The sequence below is a fragment of the Sebastes umbrosus genome, chromosome 22 (genome assembly GCF_015220745.1).
Source record: "Sebastes umbrosus isolate fSebUmb1 chromosome 22, fSebUmb1.pri, whole genome shotgun sequence".
In the NCBI taxonomy this organism is placed as follows: Eukaryota; Metazoa; Chordata; class Actinopteri; order Perciformes; family Sebastidae; genus Sebastes; species Sebastes umbrosus.
In genome coordinates, this window is record NC_051290.1 from 19,282,370 (window position 1) to 19,301,407 (window position 19,038).

Consider the following 19,038-nt stretch of genomic DNA (forward strand, 5'->3'; position numbering starts at 1 on the left):
CTAATAAGAATCACAAATTAATTTGGAGATTCATTTTTAATATTGAATGCAATGATCAAAAAGTGCTGTTTATTTCTGCATACTTCTGTGTATGAAGGAACGTGCATGTCTGAGGCGGTTACTACCATCCCGTCTCCCTCATAGTATCCTGGTGGCTGATATGACTCCATTTCATCTGAAGGCCAGACTTACTTAACAGCCCTTATTAAAACACAAAGAGCCGAAAGCCATGTAATCAGATGATAAAACTATAATTGCTGTGGGAAATTGCTTTAATCCAAGTGTGGTTGTGACACACATTGGAAAGATTCTCGGATAGATAATGTGACTTGATAGCGCTGTCGTCCAACATGTGACATCACTCCCCTAGCTCGGATGCTGTGATATGACAGATAAAAGACGGGAATCTAATCACATGCGTCAAACACTGAACTACACTCACAGTAAATCTTTTACGACAGACACTAATTTAAGATGGAAAGTAAAATATGCTGTGATAACTACCAGTCATGCATTTTGATTAACATGGTAATATGTTAATGTGGCGCTGTTAGCATAATTTTGCCCCGTTGATAAACATCTATGCCTCCCTTTGATTCTGCTGCTTTGACTACACTGTGGCCATGAAAGTGCATCCTCTGGCCTCCTGTCTATCCTTTGGTCCGATGCTCTTTGAAGTGAAAAAAACACATAAATTACACTTGGCAGTGACTGTGATTGATTTAAATACTGCTTGAAGACAACACTTGCAATCAATTTGGCAGTTCTTGATAATGTCATGCTTGTTTAACATCGGATGTGACGCTCGTTAACTATTTCAGTGGGCAATCCTGATGACTAATATCAGCCGGGTAATGTCTGTTCATAAAGTTTTAGCAAAAGCAAAGTGATGTTTGAGAATAATCAGCTAATTTCTAATTAAAAGATTAGTTTGACAGTTTGGGAAATAACGTTTATTCCCTTTCTTGCGGAGAGCTAGATGAGAAGATTGATGTCACTCTCATATTTGTACAGTAACTTTGAAGCTACAGCTAGTTAGCTTAGCATAGAGACTGGAATCTGTACAATCACACCATGTTGTTTTTACACCTCAGTTTTTATATGGATTAAACAAATGATATAACATGTTAATTGATGATCTTTAAAAAGGTGCTGGTAGGCACATTTTGTTACCTTTGGACAGAGCCAGGCTAGCTGTTTACCCCAGTTTCCAGTCTTTATGCTAAGCTAAGCTCAGCCTCATACAACAGATCGTATGATATCTTACAAAAAGATATTCATTTTTTTCATGCGTTTTCCTACGAATGTCCAGCGACATGTGACACACAGGTTAATTTCCGCTCGAGTCTTTTCAAAATAAACTTCTATCTTCACAGGAAACAACTTGGTTGGGTTTAGGCAACAAAACTACTTAGGTTTAGAAAAAGATTGTGGTTTGAGGTAAAATAATCAACATTGACTTCTTGTTTCCTACGGGGTACGAACACCAGTCTCCTGGGTGCCAGTACGGGGTTTTTTAACTCACCCCGACCTCCTCCCTATGCGGCGTTCGCCGCTCTTTATAGTTCTTGGTTCGTAATTATGTGGATTACATTTATTTTGTGGAATAGCCTACAGTATATACAAATTACAGTGTGAATGGTTGTCTCTATGTGTCAGCCCTGCGATAGTCTGGCGATTACAGGTGATGGATGGATAGATATACAAATTACAGTGCATTACTTTTCGTAGGTACAGCTACGAATGATGTATGAGTACAGTCTGTGGTGGTAGCTTCATATTTCACATACAGACATGAGAGGGGCATCAACCTTCTTATCTAACTCTCACTTACTAAGAAAGTGAATAAATGTGTTCACCCAAAATGTCGAACTATTCCCTTAACATCTAGGGAACACGACAGAGCTTTTTACCTGAACGGCTTGCTACTCCATTGGCCTTCTCACTGTCCTCCACTTGGCATTTCTTTTTAGCGATCTTGTGAAGGATGGACGCCTTCTCTCGAAATTTACCTGCAACAGAATCGCCACAACGGTTAAAACATTAGAACAGAGAGCTGCTTACCGCACCATCTTCAAAGCCTCTCGTCCTCATCCCAGTCAGAGCTCCTTCGTTGTCACCTTTGACCCCAGACGGGGGTCACATTTCAAAAGCACAATGCACACGGGGCGGTGGCTTTACACAAAACTGCCGTTTAAACAACATCGAGAGTCAATATGACATAGCATATCGTATACTGATGATCCTGCAATGTCCTGGTCCTTGGTGGAGGCAAAGCCAGCAGGGAGAGAGAATCTCTTGTGAAGATATCTGCCTTGTGGAGGTCAGACTCACTCCTGTTCACTTCACTTCTCATAGCAGATCAGAAACTCATAAGAGATGTCAGCGGCTGGCCGACTGAAAGCAACCAAAGGTTTAGCTGGGGACAGAATCATAGTATAACAGAAGTAACAAATGTATAGGTTTGGACATTGTATTGAAATATTAAAACAGGAAGCACCTGATTTTATCATTATTAAAGTTACTTGTATTGGAGTGCCTCCTGATTACAGGCCCAGTTGCTGTGTGCAAAGCCTCAGACAAAAGAGAAACACTGTGGCACGCAAGAGACATCTGCTAGTTAGAGAATTTAATCAGTAGTGGTGGTGATATTGTTGCTGATAATACGTATTGATTCAATAACACTGGAAAGATGATGCTGTGACGCAGTGGACTGAATTGAAACCAATCATCAATTGAACATCATGACCTTGTGGCTTGCATAAGATGGCTCACGCAAGGCAATTCTGCCCATGTCGTAATGGCGAGCGATGACCGGAACTCCCCCAATGACACACACACACACACGAACAACAATGCAGTACTCAGACGAGAAGAAATATGACACCAAATGCACAAAAATCATGTAGATTTTTATGTTCCCATGTTAATATTTGATGTATCATGTTCTTTTGATGTAAAACCTCTTGTACAGTCATGTATCCATTATTTAATTTCACTGACTTCATGTGCGTGTCGGGTTTTTGCATGCATTTCCTGCCTACTCCCAATCAGCCCTCTGTAATCAATGTGAAAGATTTTTTTTCATTTTAAGAGGGCATGGCTGATTTGTCAGTGCTTGACACAGTGACGCGTCGATACGTACTCCACCCAACCATGTCAACACTGTCTGTGACCTTCTGGCTAAATCATTAACCACCCCTAAGTCACCGCCGGCCTTCCTCCCGTCTCCTCCATCTCGCTCTACATTTCTCCATCGCTACGCTTTTTCTCGCTCATCAATCTTTTCCAAACGGTATCTTTCTCTCACTTTGTCTGTTAGTCGTTTGGCAACGCACAGCCCCTCCTGCCTCTCTCTCTCTCTCTCTTTCAGACACACACATGCGCACAACGACATACGCACACACACATTACTGTACATTTTCACATGACGGCGTCACACATTCCGCTGCCTTGACATCACTCACCTTGGGCGGTCATTGTCAGTGGGTTGTGCATGGCTTGTTTGGGTGCATTTGCGTGTGCATGTTTATACAGATGTGGGTGTGAGATCATGGTCTCTGCTTGAGGATACAAGTTGCAGGGTTGGGCTTTTTGATGAATTTCAAGGGAAAATCACTCTGGTATGAAGTTTCAGTATCGGTTGCGAAAATATTTCTACAAAGACCACTAAAGGCAGAGAGCAGTTACGACAGACGGTGGGAAGCTGAGAAATGTTTTAAGTTTTTAGGCTGGCTGGTAAAATGCATAACAGATGTTGTAATGCCTTCTTTTTCTGCCTTTTTAGGCTAACAATTTTACCGAAAAAATAATTGCCATAAAACCTACATTATATCTAAATTATGGATGCACCAATATGGACAGTGGGCCAATTTGACTCAAATAGCTGGATCGGGTTTCGGTGACTATTCAATTCAGTTCTATATTTATATACTTCTGTATATACTGGACATTATAGACTGGAATTCCTGTTTAAGTTTTGATCAATATGTTGCTGCATTTAAAAAGGTTTACAATTGATTTGTAATTCCTGTTAATTTTGAAGATTTTTTACAAAGTTGCTGGTGTACGATTTATTATTTTGATAATAAATAACAATTCAGTAAATGTATACCTATGTATTTTTTTTTTCACATTTTGTTTTACAAAGTTAAGAAAGCAATGTTTAAATCAGATACCCAAAGCCCAGGTATCAGTATCGAGACTGAGAAAGTTGGATTGGTGCATCCCTAATCTAAATGCAGATACTGCACTCTGTTTTTGGATAATTCTCACAGAATGTGAGGGGGAAATGCAGTATCTACCAATAAAAAAATGTTTCTCAGATTTCTTCACTATTTAACCTTTTTTTTTTTAACAAAACAAATGATTATGTAGCCAACAGTCTACAGGAATTAAATACACCTCTGTTTATCCGTCCGGCTACTATTAATATTTATATTGAAGTCAACTAAAGAATTAATTCACAATTAATACATTTAGATTTGTGATTTAATGGTAGCTTAATTGCACTGAATTTTCCAATTACATGAATTCCACTGCAGTCAAATGCTAAGCTAGTTAGCTTTAGCAGGAGTTTAGCAGTTTGTTTTTCCTCCATCATGCCTGGATCTAGCTATAGTCTCATTTACCTATACTGTATGTGGCATAACTAAGAGTAACTAACTAACTGAATTACCAAGATGTCAATTCATTAAAATGAATATTTTTCATTTAAAGACAACAATCAAGTAAATTTATGCTGCATTCCCATGGAATCAGACGGTATACGGTAAACTGGATATCATGTTAGTGGATGAGAGCAGGATGGTAAAATCAGGTTAGGCCAGCAGAGAATACCGGTAACGGTAGACGGCATTTAACTTTATTACCGTCCTCCGCGATGGAATTTACATATGTTACGTAGCTCCCTCACACCGGAGAAAGTTGTTAAAGTTTGCAATAGAAAAAAATCCTACCCACTGGATCTTTAAACTCATGTCAAAAATATGTAGTCACTGCATTTTGCCTTTGGGTATGGTTTTCAATTTCACATATGTTTCAGCTCGAAAGGGCAAACAACTAAGAAACATGACAGTTGCAGCTTGCATGATGACAAAGCAATAGCAGAGTCTTTAAGAATAACCGAGTCCAGCTCCCTAGCCGTCGTTGCACAGCCGCTCATTTTCCCTGTCAGCTCTGCCTGTTACGCAACCGCTGGGTGGATGAGTCACTCCAGTTTGCCAAATTCAGCAACGTACGTCTTACATGTGTGCACCCGCTGCTGGTGCAAGTGGAACCTCCAAGTGAGCGCTGAGGCATGGATGATGTATTTCTCAGCGGTGGAGATGGTTTACAGGGCCAAAGAAAAGAAGAAAAGAAAAAGAAGAAAGAAAACTGTGTGTCTTGTGTTTTCAGGGGGATGGTGTGCATTTGTGTCTGTGGTTTTACCTGCTTGCATAATAATAATAATAATAAATGTCTTAAAATCTGACCAAGAATCCAAAGAAGAAACAGTGGCTTTCTCACAGAATCAAACACGGTAAGCAACATATGACTGCAATTCTCTTTAAAATATATTGAATAGAATAAAGAGAAGCACTACACACAGTAACACACAATATGTATGTACATATTCTCTGTTCAGAAAAAAAAAGTCAAAAGTAAAAATGAGAATAAAAAGTATAATTTAAAAAAAAAAAAAAATGGTATGAACATGATTTGCACTTATGTCAGTGAAATCTCAGAGAGGTGGTCAAACTTTAAAAAAAGAAAGAAAAAAAAAAGAAATGTGCAAACTGTATGTCGCAAGCAAACAAAAACATATGGAGTTGGAGGTGCTGTTTCATGATTAAGATGGAGGTAAAACCAAGAGGGATGACAGAAGCTGACTCAAAGAATCAAGTGAAAACTTTCAGGCTTACCTTCCTCAGTCATTGAGTGATAATATTTTAGTTTCCCATAAGTCCCAAGCTCTACAACATCACAGCAAAAGACAAGGGTAAGGCAACGGACACACAGAGAAAAGGAAAAGAGTGAACATGACAGTACAAGACTCACACGGGCACAAGGAGTGGCATACAGAAAGACAAAGTCTCTCAGAGTCATCACTGCAGAAGTGCAAAACAAAGCAGCATGGGTTGAATTACAAATTAAATACATTATAGTATTACAGGAACTGACAAAGAGCCTGCCAATGGCACAGGTTAGATAGCTATTAGAGAAGATTTGCAAGAGAAAGGGAGGGGGAGGGAGCTGTCAATATACTAGGAAACAATAATAAGAGGTTCATACAATGATATAATATTAAAAAGCAAACACAACAGGAAAGTCAGAAGAGAATTTACTGGGTCAACATGCAACAAAAAGATGAGTCCTCCTCTCCTCTGCACGCAAGCTTATTCAAAGGCTTGATGATTCGGCATTTTTATTTCCACAATGAAACCCAAACAATTAATTTGATTCCCTTACTGTAGCAGTTCTTCAGGGCTACAGTAAATAGACAGTCAGCACATCTGCATGATGAATTAGCCGGGAATTCAAACCTGCAGCAACGGCTGAACTTGAAGCAGCAGAACAGAAGAAACCGGACCACGAGGCTCTACCTCCCACACTGCACGGCTTGGAGCTGCTCTGCCTGTTTCAACAGTAATGACTACTAGCATGAGGATTTACTTTTTAGTGCAGAAGTGATCAAATATTCTCACTCAACTCCACTTTAACTGGATGGACCTCACTGAAAATATCACTTTTCATCTGTGAAGCCATTCTTGGTAACTTCCTGTTTACCTACTTTTTCCTGTGTCAAGCCTCTATTAGACCAGATCATCAGGCTGAATAATAATGATGATGGAGTACCAAACGCCACATTCAAAACATGTGTCCTGAAAGATTTGACTGTTTTAAATAGTCAAGCTTTTCCCTTTATACCTCTAAAGTTAACTACTTGCCACCTTATATCAAGAGACTTCCTGGGTATATAAAGGTTAAAGTTACTGTGAGGAACTTTTAACTGGTTATGAAACAGTCTGAATTTAAGACTGATGCCTCTATATGACCTATAGAAGAAAACAAGGCCATTAACGAGAAGATTGGCTATTTCTATATAGTTATTCTTAATGCTAGTTATCGATGTAACAGGGTTGGGTTCCGCGCAAAATCAGATGAAATCTTGCAGGTTCACCAGAAACTCCAACAAGAAACGCCAACACCGACACCACGCTGCTGGAGGCCCTAGCCGTATCACTGGGCCCGCTGGAGGGAAGGGAAGCACGATAGAACCAGAACCAGGACTAAGCGAGGAAGAATGTCAGACCCTGCTGCAGTAAAATTACAGGTTTTCTAAAGGGTCTCTGGAGCTCGGAAACACTACCACTTTTGTCCACAAGGACCGCCAAAAACAACACAAAATTAAAGTTCCTCATAGTAGCTTTGAGTGAATTAAATATGTTTTCGTAACTTGGGTAAACTGACCGATCGACTCTCTTCACAAGCACAGCTTTTCTACATGTGGCGATTGTACAGTGCAGTAAGTAATGCATTTCGCCCACACCCACAAACCCACATGCATTCACACTAATAACCAACAGTGGGCGACCATTCCACTCACATGTGAGAGGATTATGGTGAGCACCTAATGCCAAAATGCCAGACTTGGCAGCCCTGAAAACACAACCTAATGAGATGAAAACACATCCTATTGCAGAGTGTCTTGCTCATCTGCTGCACTCCCGGACAAGTGCCTCAATCCCATATGATTAGGCGATTCGGGTTTGAAGTGCACCATCGCTGTAAGGCCAGCCTCTAACTGAGGCTGCTCTGAGGGCAATTAACCCGCGACACAATCACTCGTCTGTTTGCTCCCTGCAACCGGAGACGGAGAGGGAGGCTTGTTGTTGTTTACCAGGGGCCCTCTTGTCCTTGCGGTGTGACCTCTAAACCTCTGGTGAGTGTGCGTGTGTGTGCATGCCCGCTCTGTCTGCTGGGGGTTGGGGTGTCAGGGAAATTCACAGTCTGTGCTGAAGCAAAAAGGCTTTTAACATTGATTCTTTCACCCACCCGGCGCAGGGTGAGCTCAGAGGGGGCGGGAGGGGGTGGACATGTGTGTATGAGTGTGTGTGTGTGTGTTGGAGGGATGATGGAGTTGATAGGTGCTGGTTGGCTGGCCACCGTTGCATAACACTCTAGAGGTACGATTATGACTGTCAATCACCTTTTCTTTCTGAATTCAAATATTAACGCTCAACATGTGAAAGAGAAATATGTGTGCTTTAACAAAAATATATCTCATTAATGCCTCATTATATTGCAAATATCTGTTTTTCATTACACATGAAAATGCTACCATTTCAAACAGGCCTATGTGACCTTGATGTTGGTTTTTATATGTATTCTGTTGATAAAGAATTTAGAAGAACCGTGTTAGGAAATCATTAAAAGCCTTCAGCAGAATGTCAATATTTTATATCTGCATAAATGATAAATATATTTCCATTGAACAAGGGATGGGAGGTCAGCGACAGTGAGTTATTGAACCATGTGATCAATGGGGCCCTGGGTCACCACACAGACAGTGCTGCTGGCGGCGGGGGAGCAGCGGTATGGGGCAAACTGGAAACGAATGGATTAACCTCTCATACTAAATGGCTGTTAAAATAAGAGAATTATTATAGTATAGAAAAATCGAAAAAGACCCTCATGTAAGTTAAGTTTCCTTTTCCTTTTCCTTTATTGTTTCCTTGTTTGCTTATTCATTTCGTCCTGTTTGGGTATAAATTACGCCCTCACATAATCCCGCACGCGCATGAACCTCATTTGCTGCCGCTTCCGTGCTCTTCCAATAAAACAGCTCGCCAAATTGTCGCACCAGTTTACCAATAAGCGTACCGTCTGCCAACATGGGTGCACCGTGGTTTACCCAAATGACCTTGTCCTCTCTGTGCTCGGCCTGTGGAGGGCTTTGGGGCGACGTCTGCTCAATAAAAAATTGCCTAACGTCAACAAAGATGTCGAAGGCCGCATCGGCATCGTTGAGCAATCTTTCCAGTCTATCTCGGTGAAATAATGATCTGCAGCAGAGCGTCTGATGAGATCGCTGATCTGTGCCGCTATATTTATAGCACTTTACTGCGCCACATCATCGCAGATTATGTAAATGGGGGGAGAGTGTCAGATCTTTGAAATAAACAAGGCCAAATATTCAATCTATCTTAGTTCTGGTGGATTATTGTTTAAAATGTATTAGTGCTGTCAATCGATTAAAATACCTAATCGTGATTATTCGTATGATTGTCCATGATTAATCGCAAATTAATCACACATTTTTTATTTGTTTCAAAATGTACCTTAAAGAGAGATTTGTCAAGTATTTAATACTCTTATCAACATGGGAGTGGGCAAATATGCTTGCCTTATGCAAATGTATGTATATATTTATTATTGGAAATCAATAAACAACACAAAACAATGACAAATATTGTCCAGAAACCCTCACAGGTACTGCATTTAGCATAAAAAAAATGCCCAAATCATAACATGACAAACTGCAGCCCAACAGTCAACAACAGCTGTCAGTGTGTCAGTGTGCTGACTAGACTATGATTTGCCCCAAACTGCATGTGATTATCATAAAGTGGGCATGTCTGTAAAGGGGAGACTCGTGGGTACCCATAGAACCCATTTACATTCACATACCTTGAGGTCAGAAGTCAAGGGACCACTTTGAAAATGGCCATGACAGTTTTTCCTCGCCAAAATTTAGCGCAAGTTTGGAGCATTATTTAACCTCCTTCGTGACGAGCTAGTATGACATGGTTGAGAAAAACCGGATTCCTTTGGTTTATTAGTTTCATAGGATGCCAGTATCAGTAGTATTCACTCTAGCTTTAACACTACAACCTCTGAAAGATTGATTGTGTAAATGCTTTAAAGAAATTAGTGGCGTTGAAATGAATTTACGTTAACGCGTTAACTCTGACAGCCCTAAAATGTATGCATTTCATACATTTACCACTACTGTACAGTCTGTGGTCATAATCAAACACCCATCTTCTTCCATACTGAGGTCAACCATATGCACAGACTCACCGCCAGAGTTCACATCTCAGGGTGATAAATCTTATTGAGGGGCTTGAGCCAAAGGCGTGCACGCAGTCTGAATTCTGAGTGCTGTTTCGGGAGGCTTGTTTCAGCCATCCACCGAGGACTCAGACAGCCGAGTGAGAGCCACTCTGCCCTTCTCCCTCCCCGTCTCTCTTTGTAGTTCAATATTTGATGCCACTCCTAAGTGATATTGTTTGTAGCTCCGCGCTGATGGGAAAAAAAAGAAGAGATGTGGGCACTTGTGCCGGGAACTAACTGTACCAGACTATTACAATGTTCTCTGCAATGAAAAACACGCGGGATTAAAGGTCTATTATTAAACCGAAGGACATTTGCGATAACGAGAACAAGAAAGCTGTTGATCTGAATGCTGAATAATTTACTGTTACTCTCAAGGAGCATGTGAATGCTTAAATCGATAACAGTTTGGTGGGAACAGCTAATTGTAAAAGAGGGGGACAAATTTTAGTCCGTTGCAATTAACTGCTCTTATTGACTGCCTCCTGACATGTGAGGAGGACTGAGAAAACAGCCAACAACCTTTTTCCATCTGCCTAATACACAAGTTCATGAACTAAGCACAACATTGTCAAGTTAACATGAATCTCCATCTTCTTCCTAGACCACTGGGATGTTTAGCTAAATATCTACAGGGTAAAAGACCTTCACAAACCAGGAGTTGGAGGACAACTCGGACAGGAAAATAGATCACTCCTTTTGGGCCTCCGCCTGTCCCACAAAGCTCAATAATACAAAAGGGGTTCATAAGAGGAGAGAGAGGATTAGGGACAATGGGGGGAAACAATGCAGAAATGGTCACCAGGGAGAATACATCCACAGAAGAGAATGAGATATTTGAAGGAGAGAGTCTGCAGGGATGGACAGTACAGAATTGACATACAGCACAGCGGCGCTGGGGAAATGTAGGGGACACTTCGGGCAAGAGAGTTGCCTCCAGGCTGTTGGAATGAGAACAAACATATTTGTTTTTTTTGGGAGGGGGGGGATACAGAAATTAGAGTAGTAACTCACCAGAGTCAGCAAATTCTGAGGGGACAGTAGAAGAAAGAGAGATAGGAAGACATAAACAGAGAAAAGATAAATCCAGGTGATATTTTTAGTGTGATAGCGCACATTAAATCATTGATATTCCAAGATGAGAGCCAATAGTCCATTATATTATGCTGGTTAAAAAAAAGATTTGAGCTTAAAATAATTTGATATTTTGGACTTCTTTTTGCTTTCTTGTTAGTTAGACCAGAAGTTTGATACCGCTCATACTGCCAGCTGTGATGTCACTCAGACGATGTAGTAGGATTATACTTAATAATTTAAATTTGTTAAGAGGAAGGGAGCAATTAAGTGATGACGAGTGTTTAAGTCAGGAAAAATCCCATAAACACAAACACACACACACACACACACACACACACCTCTAACTACCGCCCCTACCCTAAAAGTCTAACAAGTGAAACGTGACCAGTTCCCAGCACGAGCAAAACAACCTCAGACTTTCCTTCGGCTCGGAAGCGCGGATGACTTTATTTTGAGAAACGTCTATAAAAAATGGATGGATGGAGTCCTGCCAGCTCTCCCTCCCAACCCCTTCCCCCCGGCCACGCTGAGCTACACTTAAAACCTAAGAGCAAGGACAAGCAGCACAGCCTCCGTTAGATGGATGCACACTGCTAGCTCACCAACAAAATGCTCCTTTGCATTAATGATATCAGTAAATGTGCATAGAACACGGGGTCGCTCATCTCTGAACCTCATCTCTAGCCTTTATTGGGCGCTTACGGTAAATTTGGATCAATGGTATAATTTAATTTGTACCCGAGACTAATCTCGTTGTTATGCGTTCGCTGGATGTGTGAAAACTTCCAACATGCGACATTGAAATTTAAAAAGTGTTGCTTTTCTTCTCTCTGGTAATTCATTAAATCCTCGTGTCATGTCACACTGTAGCCGTTGCTTCAGTGCATTCATTTCCAGTCAGTAATTTGCCAAAAGACTCATCAGTCAAATCTGGTGGAACGTCTTCGCAGAATTTCACTGTTTGACCATTTTAAATCCACTATAAAGACACATAGTTAATTTATTTTGACATTACTTTTTACATGCTTGGTAGTGATTTAGACTCGACTTTTGCACGTACAATCCGGTCTATTAATCTTCATGCTGTCAAACAAGCAGTAAATATTTCAGTGTGCCATCATCAGTGCATGCTAGATGCCCCTTATTAAAAGACCAAATGACAAATAGCTCTACAGGGAGTGACAGGGTGGAGTATGCATAACCCTCTCTTGTACATATACGACCGGCCATACAGACTGCCATTCCCTCAGTCGGCTATGATTTACATTTTAATCATTGAGATGGAAAGATGAATACACTCAGAAACAGGACGCCTTTGGATTCGCAACGAGTTGATGCATGTTAATGGGCACTTTAAGGCCCGTCTCAGCACAGCTTATTAATCTTTCCTGAGCTGACTCATTCTGGGTCTGGCTTTCAAGGAATGTAAAGTCATTTTCGGAGAAAGCTGAAATGCCTCCTCACTACGGAGCAGACATCTGCTAATGCGATCACATCCATCCAGAGGGGAAATATTTACTCCGATCATCATTTTATGCTCATAAATGGCTCTTTGGCCTCGTCCGGTGTGGTCTTTTGTTTCTGTAGTAATACTGACACTTTTAATCAAACAAGATAAACACTGTAAATACATTTCTAGGCAAATTAAAAGGAAAATGGGAGATAAAAACCACAGGAATTAGCATTCAACATCATGAGATACTGCTTCCAATTCAAAGACCTTTCACTAAAAAAAGAAGACACTGATAACAAATTCTTCAAACCCCTGTTGCCTGTTTGCTCCCCATTAATGTGTTTTTTTTCCCTCCGTCTTTTTGTGGTGGGTTGAGAATGGAATGACACTGCACCTCCCCCGGCGTATTAACATATTCATCCCCTGCGTCGAGCACTGACACTGCCGTTTTACATTTCCTTTAGCTAAGCTAATAGGCCTTGATCTTGGATTAAAGGAAAATGATCTTCCACCTCGGCTGCACTCTGACACGGAACCAAGCTTGCCTTGTCTTGTACAGACTATTTTTAAAAAGGGATCCAGGCATATAGGGACCAGGAGTACATCCTAAATATTAATGATGTAGATACTGAATTTGAAGGGTTACTTGTGCATGGATGAAAGCCAATATTTTTTTAATTGGACTGTGGACTGAATTGCCAAAAACACCATATGGATGCTTGGTTCTGTTATTCGTAGCCAAGAATGTGAGCTCAAGTTCAGGATATGAACATCTTTTATGTGCTCATTTTTTCTGCCAGTAAAGGTCTTGACATGTACATTTCTGATACATCTGAAAACAGGATTTAGGTTATTTTAAGAGAAAAAGACAATGATGACAAGTTCGAGGCAAGATTGACCTGAAAATAGACAATTACAGAGTTCACAGAACATCTGTGCTGAATATCCTGCGTGTTCGACGTGAAATTCAGCATTGAAGAGTTTTCTACGTGCAGTTTTGTCAGTCTTACCTTCACTTAAAGGGTCCAACGTGTGAATCATCAGCTGGAAAATGCTGTTCCTCATCAAGCTGTTGTGCAGGGAGGCGGAACTACCCCCCCTCTGAAGCCGAGGCCTGGCCTGTGAGGGGACAAACAAGGTGTCAATCAAATATCCTATTGCCTGGGATGGGACTCTTTAACCTACATTTCCCACTAGCAAACTAACTATAACTACTAGTTCTTATTTCTGTCATAAAGCACATATGCTGATATTAACATCAGTCTATCAATTGTAAGCACTTTGCTAGAGCCATTTCTAATCCAAGCTGTTTGGAATATGATTCCCTATAATCCTCTTTTGCATAAAACCCCTCAGCGGAACCTGCAACCCAGTAAAACTACCGTAAAGTGCCTCGGCTTCTGAAAAAATATAAGCCCGAGACGGGCATTCACAGTTTAAGTGGCGTATGAGTTCTTTCTCCCGTAACAACCCTCGCCAAGGTCACTACAGCAGTCGAAGCCGAACTTGAGAACTGGCACCGTTGCAGGCGGCAGCTGTTTGGAATGTGTTCGCCTTTGGCTGCCCACAGGTGACGCGTAGGCCCAGGAGGTGTCAGGTGATAATTCACAGGCCCATATGGGTGCGAGCGGGAGGCAAAGGGAGACACGTAGACTGGCGGGGCTTGTGTAAGATGTGGCTTCTCAGTGTGACCCTGAAGACTCTCCTTCTGCTGTTTTATCTGCTTCCTTTACAACCCAGATGAAAACTGAACACTCTGGCGTGCTTTTTTGGAAGTTTAAAAGCATTAAAAGAGTCTTAGGTTTCCTAAACACATGCTCCTTCCTCGGTTGTCTTTTGCATGCTGCGTATAAAATGCAACTGTTGGGGGGAAAAAAAGGCTTCAGAAAACACACGGAGCTACTCTCTGCACACAGGGAGGCTGAAGGTTAGAGATAACAGTGCTCATCTCTTGTTCACAGTATGGTGGGAGAAACACAAGTTACGCTACTACATCTACACAGAAACAGGGACAGACACAGAAGCAGACGGGGAAGAGTGTCAATCAGACAGGACCTACCGACAACTTGCTCTCATCTTCTGGCGTCCCAGGAATCGCCTTCTCATCCAACACAGAGAGAAGAAGAAGTAAAAGGGGGGAGAGAAAGAGAAAACAGGACATAGATGTGAAGCATGCCGCACACAACCAACACAGACAAGATGAAAGGACGATAGAGAGAGACATTACGGCACGGTAACAGTGATGGTGATGACTGACTGTGATGTAAGTGGACAAGACTTGAGGGACAGATTCCTCCCCACCGCTGTGCCTTCCTACTGTGGCAGTCGCAAGCTGAGCAAGATTGTCTACTTGAATTTCCTTGAAATTCATTCAAAAACATTTCAATTTCACTCGTGAGCAAAGGACGTCGACTTGTATGAGAATTTCTCACGTATCTTGGTACTCGCTGTAAAGGGAGAGTGAAGTAATGGTGAAAAAAAGGATGAAACTTTTCAAATGAAAAGAAATAAGAGGTGAAAATAGTTTGACATTTTGGGAAATACACTACACATTCTTGCCAAGAGCTAGCGGAGAAGATTGATACCTGTGATGTCTATGTTATGGTAAATACGGAGATAAAGCCAGCAAGTGGTTAGCTTAGCTCAGCACAAAGAGTGTTAACCTAGCCTGGCTCTGTTCGAAGCTGTATACAAGAAGTGGATGTAGCCACTGTGACGTCACCTATTGGTTTGTGGATTGCTGTTTTGAAGCCTCGAGTTCTGCATTCTTGCCGCCACCATCTTGGTTTCTGGCCGTCGCCATATTGTTTTTTTTTTTTGCAACCAGAAGTGACACGAGAGGGTGGAGCTAAGTACAACCGAACGCTGAATAAGACATTTTTGGGAGACCAAAATGTTACAATTAACTTCCATGAACTGAAAACACACTGTGAAAAGGTTAAAGTTGTAAGAAAAAAACACGGACAACTCCCAGACCGGACAACGCCGTGGTAGCGACCTGTCAATCACAAGGTAGCCACGCCCTAAAGCATCCCCTGCTTTATGGTCTATCTGACTCTAAATGGGACCATAATTTACTAAATGAACATCATGCTGTATTGAACAAGACATGAAACTAGCAAGTAAGACCATAAACTCATGTTTACAATGTTTATGGAGATACAAAAGTATGTTCATTTTCTCATAGACTTCTATACAATCAGACTTCTTTTTGCAACCAGAGGAGTCGCCCCCTGCTGGCTATTATAGAGGATGCAAGTTTAAGGCACTTCAGCATTGGCTTCACATATTTTGGTTTAATAAAAAACTAGTCCTTTAAGTAAAGTAAAGTCTAGCCTTGACCCGATTGGTCTAAAAACTCGAAAACTTTGTCCTGCAGGTTCAGCACTGCCAGTTTGAATGTGGTGCCTCTGAGAGTGGGCATGTGCCAGATCACACCAAAGTGACTCCAGTCTTTTAACAATCACTCAATTCTCTGCCATCACTCTCAGTGGGCCTATTTGGCATGTGCAGTATACTGTAACATCTATTTTTGAAACAAAAGCCTTTCACCAACTGCCTGACTGAACTGCGCTCACTTCATCTCCAAGTGTGTTTGTGTGTGAAATAACAGTCGCCTAAGGCCTCTGTTTCTAGAAACAAACACAAAGCTTTTGTTCAGATCTTAGCAGATCAAGGCTTTGTTTCACAGCCTACACAGTTTTCAGACAGAAATGTTGAAATGTGAAATGTGGAGGCACTGGTGTGTGTTGATAAAAGTGCACAATGCCAAATGAAACGCAGAAAATTATCCAGTTTGATCTTAAAGAGGGTTTAAAGATTCAGGGCAAACGTACACATTTTAAGACAGACGGGGCCTTCAGGCTCGCCAACGCAGCGATTCATTTGCATGCTAAATGACGCGGCACTGCACTGAATATCAAATCTCTTGATAACGGTGCAGGAAGGAGGGGTGTGGTGTCAACTCCGGTTCATGAGGTGAAAGCTCATGTGGGTGTTAGCATCCCACCCAACAAATTTCTGGATTTACAAAAGATAATTAAATTGCTTATAGAAAAATTAAGAACTTAATACATCTAATAAAATTAACTTTAAAGAGGACCTATTATGCATATTTCCAGGTTTATACTTGTATTTTGGGTTTCTACTGGAACATGTTTTCATGCTTTAATGTTAAAGAAACACTTTACTTTTCCCATATCAGCTGTGCTGCAGCACCTCTTTTAACCCCCCCCGTCCCTAAAACCCCAGTCTGCTCTGATTGGTCAGTTAGCCTACTGTTGTGATTGGTCAACCGAACCCAACTCTTCAGACTCCACTCCAGCTCCACTCTAACCAGCTTTGTTTCAAGGCATGCCAAACTCCGCAAGACAGGTATTATGGAAATGGGTTACTTTGTGACATCACCATGTTAAAGAAGAAAAAGCTTGACTTCAATCAAGGCGTTTCAGGCAATTCAAGAGCAGTGTTTCTGTTGGGGAAAGTAACTCTCTTTGCCGTGGACTTTGGACTTTGCAGACCTTTTACCTGCATAAAAAAACTATATAACACGAAAGGAAAGGGAAAAAGCACAAAAGCATAATAGGTCCTCTTTAACTTGAAAAAACTTTTAATGGGAGCTGGTTTCATTATGAGACAAATCCACCACTACAGCTATTGTGAATGTCAGTGCCCACTGTGTCCTGCTGTTTCTGTTTAACAGCCCATAATTTACCATACATTAGGTTTGCCTCTGTATAGCTACAGAAATGAGGTAGCTGAAATTAAACATTTGCCAAAAAAAAAATCGAGCAGAAGCTGAGCTAATCCTGAGATTTTTCACAGAGCTATTCAACTATAACCTCATTTTTTTCCCCATTTCATATCTTCAGGGTAATTCCCTGCACACTCGAGGTATAATTATTCTATTTAACTCCCTATCACCCTCCTCAAAGGCAAAGTCAGGAGGGTTAGGAGAGAACAGGTGAATGTGCCAGATAGAGATTACGCCGTGGGTCGCTCATTAAGCCAGCGTTAAATATTATGACTAATAATCACATAGGGAGATTAGTATGTTCTCTGGAGTTTGTGTGTTCTCTAATACCGGCGGCTCTGCCTTCCAGTTCTTACGTAATGTCACATCAGGATCCTTCTTGGAAGCGGATCAGCTGAGGGAGATAAATATCCCTCTGCAGCCGCATGCATGTAACGCCGTGTTACGGAGAATTATCGATGGGAGAGTGTGACATCATGCAAAAGTACTTCCGCTTTCGCCACTCAAATTGCCCACAGCTTAAAGGGGGGGGGGACTTTCGGAGGAATCTGAGCACGGTGGTGAAATGCTGAAAGCAGATCTGGAAGTCCTGACTTTCGAAACATCAGCGGCGGATTATAGGACTTCTCATATGCAATCTGAGCGCACAAAAGGGGTCTATTTCTGGATGAATTTGCATTTCCTTTATGCTTCGACATCCAAGCCAAATTACACAGGAGAATAATAGCTTCTTTTTTTTTTTTTACACACTTTGCAAATGGTGGAGTTTGATCAAATCCATCATGGCTGTGCTTGATCCTTCAAATCCTTAATATACTCCTTAATATACAATGAACTGTGATAATAATCGGCGTTACATTTTATAAATCTTATGAGCCACTTTCCATATCACTTCTCCCACTTAATTTCCTTTTAAGCGCTGCTTGGTTTTCTGACAGTGCAGGGAATAAAATTACAAAATCGAAATGTGAATCATACGCAGGGGACATCATTGGGGATACTGCTTCTCAAAAATTTGTTACACTTGGTACTACTGTCATTACACAACGTATCCTCATACAACCTTTAGTTTGATTTCTTAGGAAAAGTTATTCCTCATTTTTCGTGCATTTTCCTACAAATGTCCAGCAACACGTGACACATGTGTCAATTACCGCCTCCAGTTTTTTCAAAATAAAACAACTTAGTTAGGTTTTGGAAAAGATCGCGGTTTGGGTTGAAATAACACTGGAAGTGGTGTAACGTAAATACGGAAGTTACTTGACAAATAAATCCACATTGACTTCTGGTTTCACAGGGTGTATGAACACCGGTCTCCTGGGCCAAAGTCCGCTGCTTCTTTACCCATCCATCCACCCCGATCTCCACCCTACAACTGCGTTTGTCGTTCTTTATACTTCCTGGTTCAAGATTGGGTCAATTTCGTGGGATATATCTGAATTACAGTGCATTACTTTTTCGTAGGTATAGCTACGAACGGCGTATGAGAACAGCCTGCATTATAATACACCATTTAGCACATACATGTTTTGGGATTCTCACAACTTCCCTCAATGAATCACCTCATGAATACTGTAAGAATTGGACAATGTTATGTAGAAACTACGAAAGCATCTCCTAACACTAACAGTTTATACACTGTCTTAACTAAAGTTAA

At 41.2% G+C, this 19,038-nt stretch overlaps 1 protein-coding gene across 11 annotated transcripts in view; it reads right to left on the minus strand.

The window, feature by feature from the left end:
- LOC119481125 (sodium/potassium/calcium exchanger 2-like) overlaps window positions 1-19,038 on the minus strand; it is a 53,201-nt gene that overhangs the window by 14,666 nt on the left and 19,497 nt on the right. For 5 of the 11 annotated variants that reach the window (XM_037757712.1, XM_037757710.1, XM_037757711.1 and 2 more), the window contains exons 3-7: window positions 14,688-14,735; window positions 13,639-13,747; window positions 11,113-11,127; window positions 5,904-5,954; window positions 1,914-2,012 (exon numbers count right to left, since the gene is read on the minus strand). In XM_037757712.1, the coding sequence (XP_037613640.1) occupies window positions 1,914-2,012; window positions 5,904-5,954; window positions 11,113-11,127; window positions 13,639-13,747; window positions 14,688-14,735 (322 nt within the window). The remainder of the gene's footprint in view (window positions 1-1,913; window positions 2,013-5,903; window positions 5,955-11,112; window positions 11,128-13,638; window positions 13,748-14,687; window positions 14,736-19,038) is intronic. The other 6 variants (XM_037757716.1, XM_037757717.1, XM_037757718.1 and 3 more) reach the window with 6 other exon arrangements.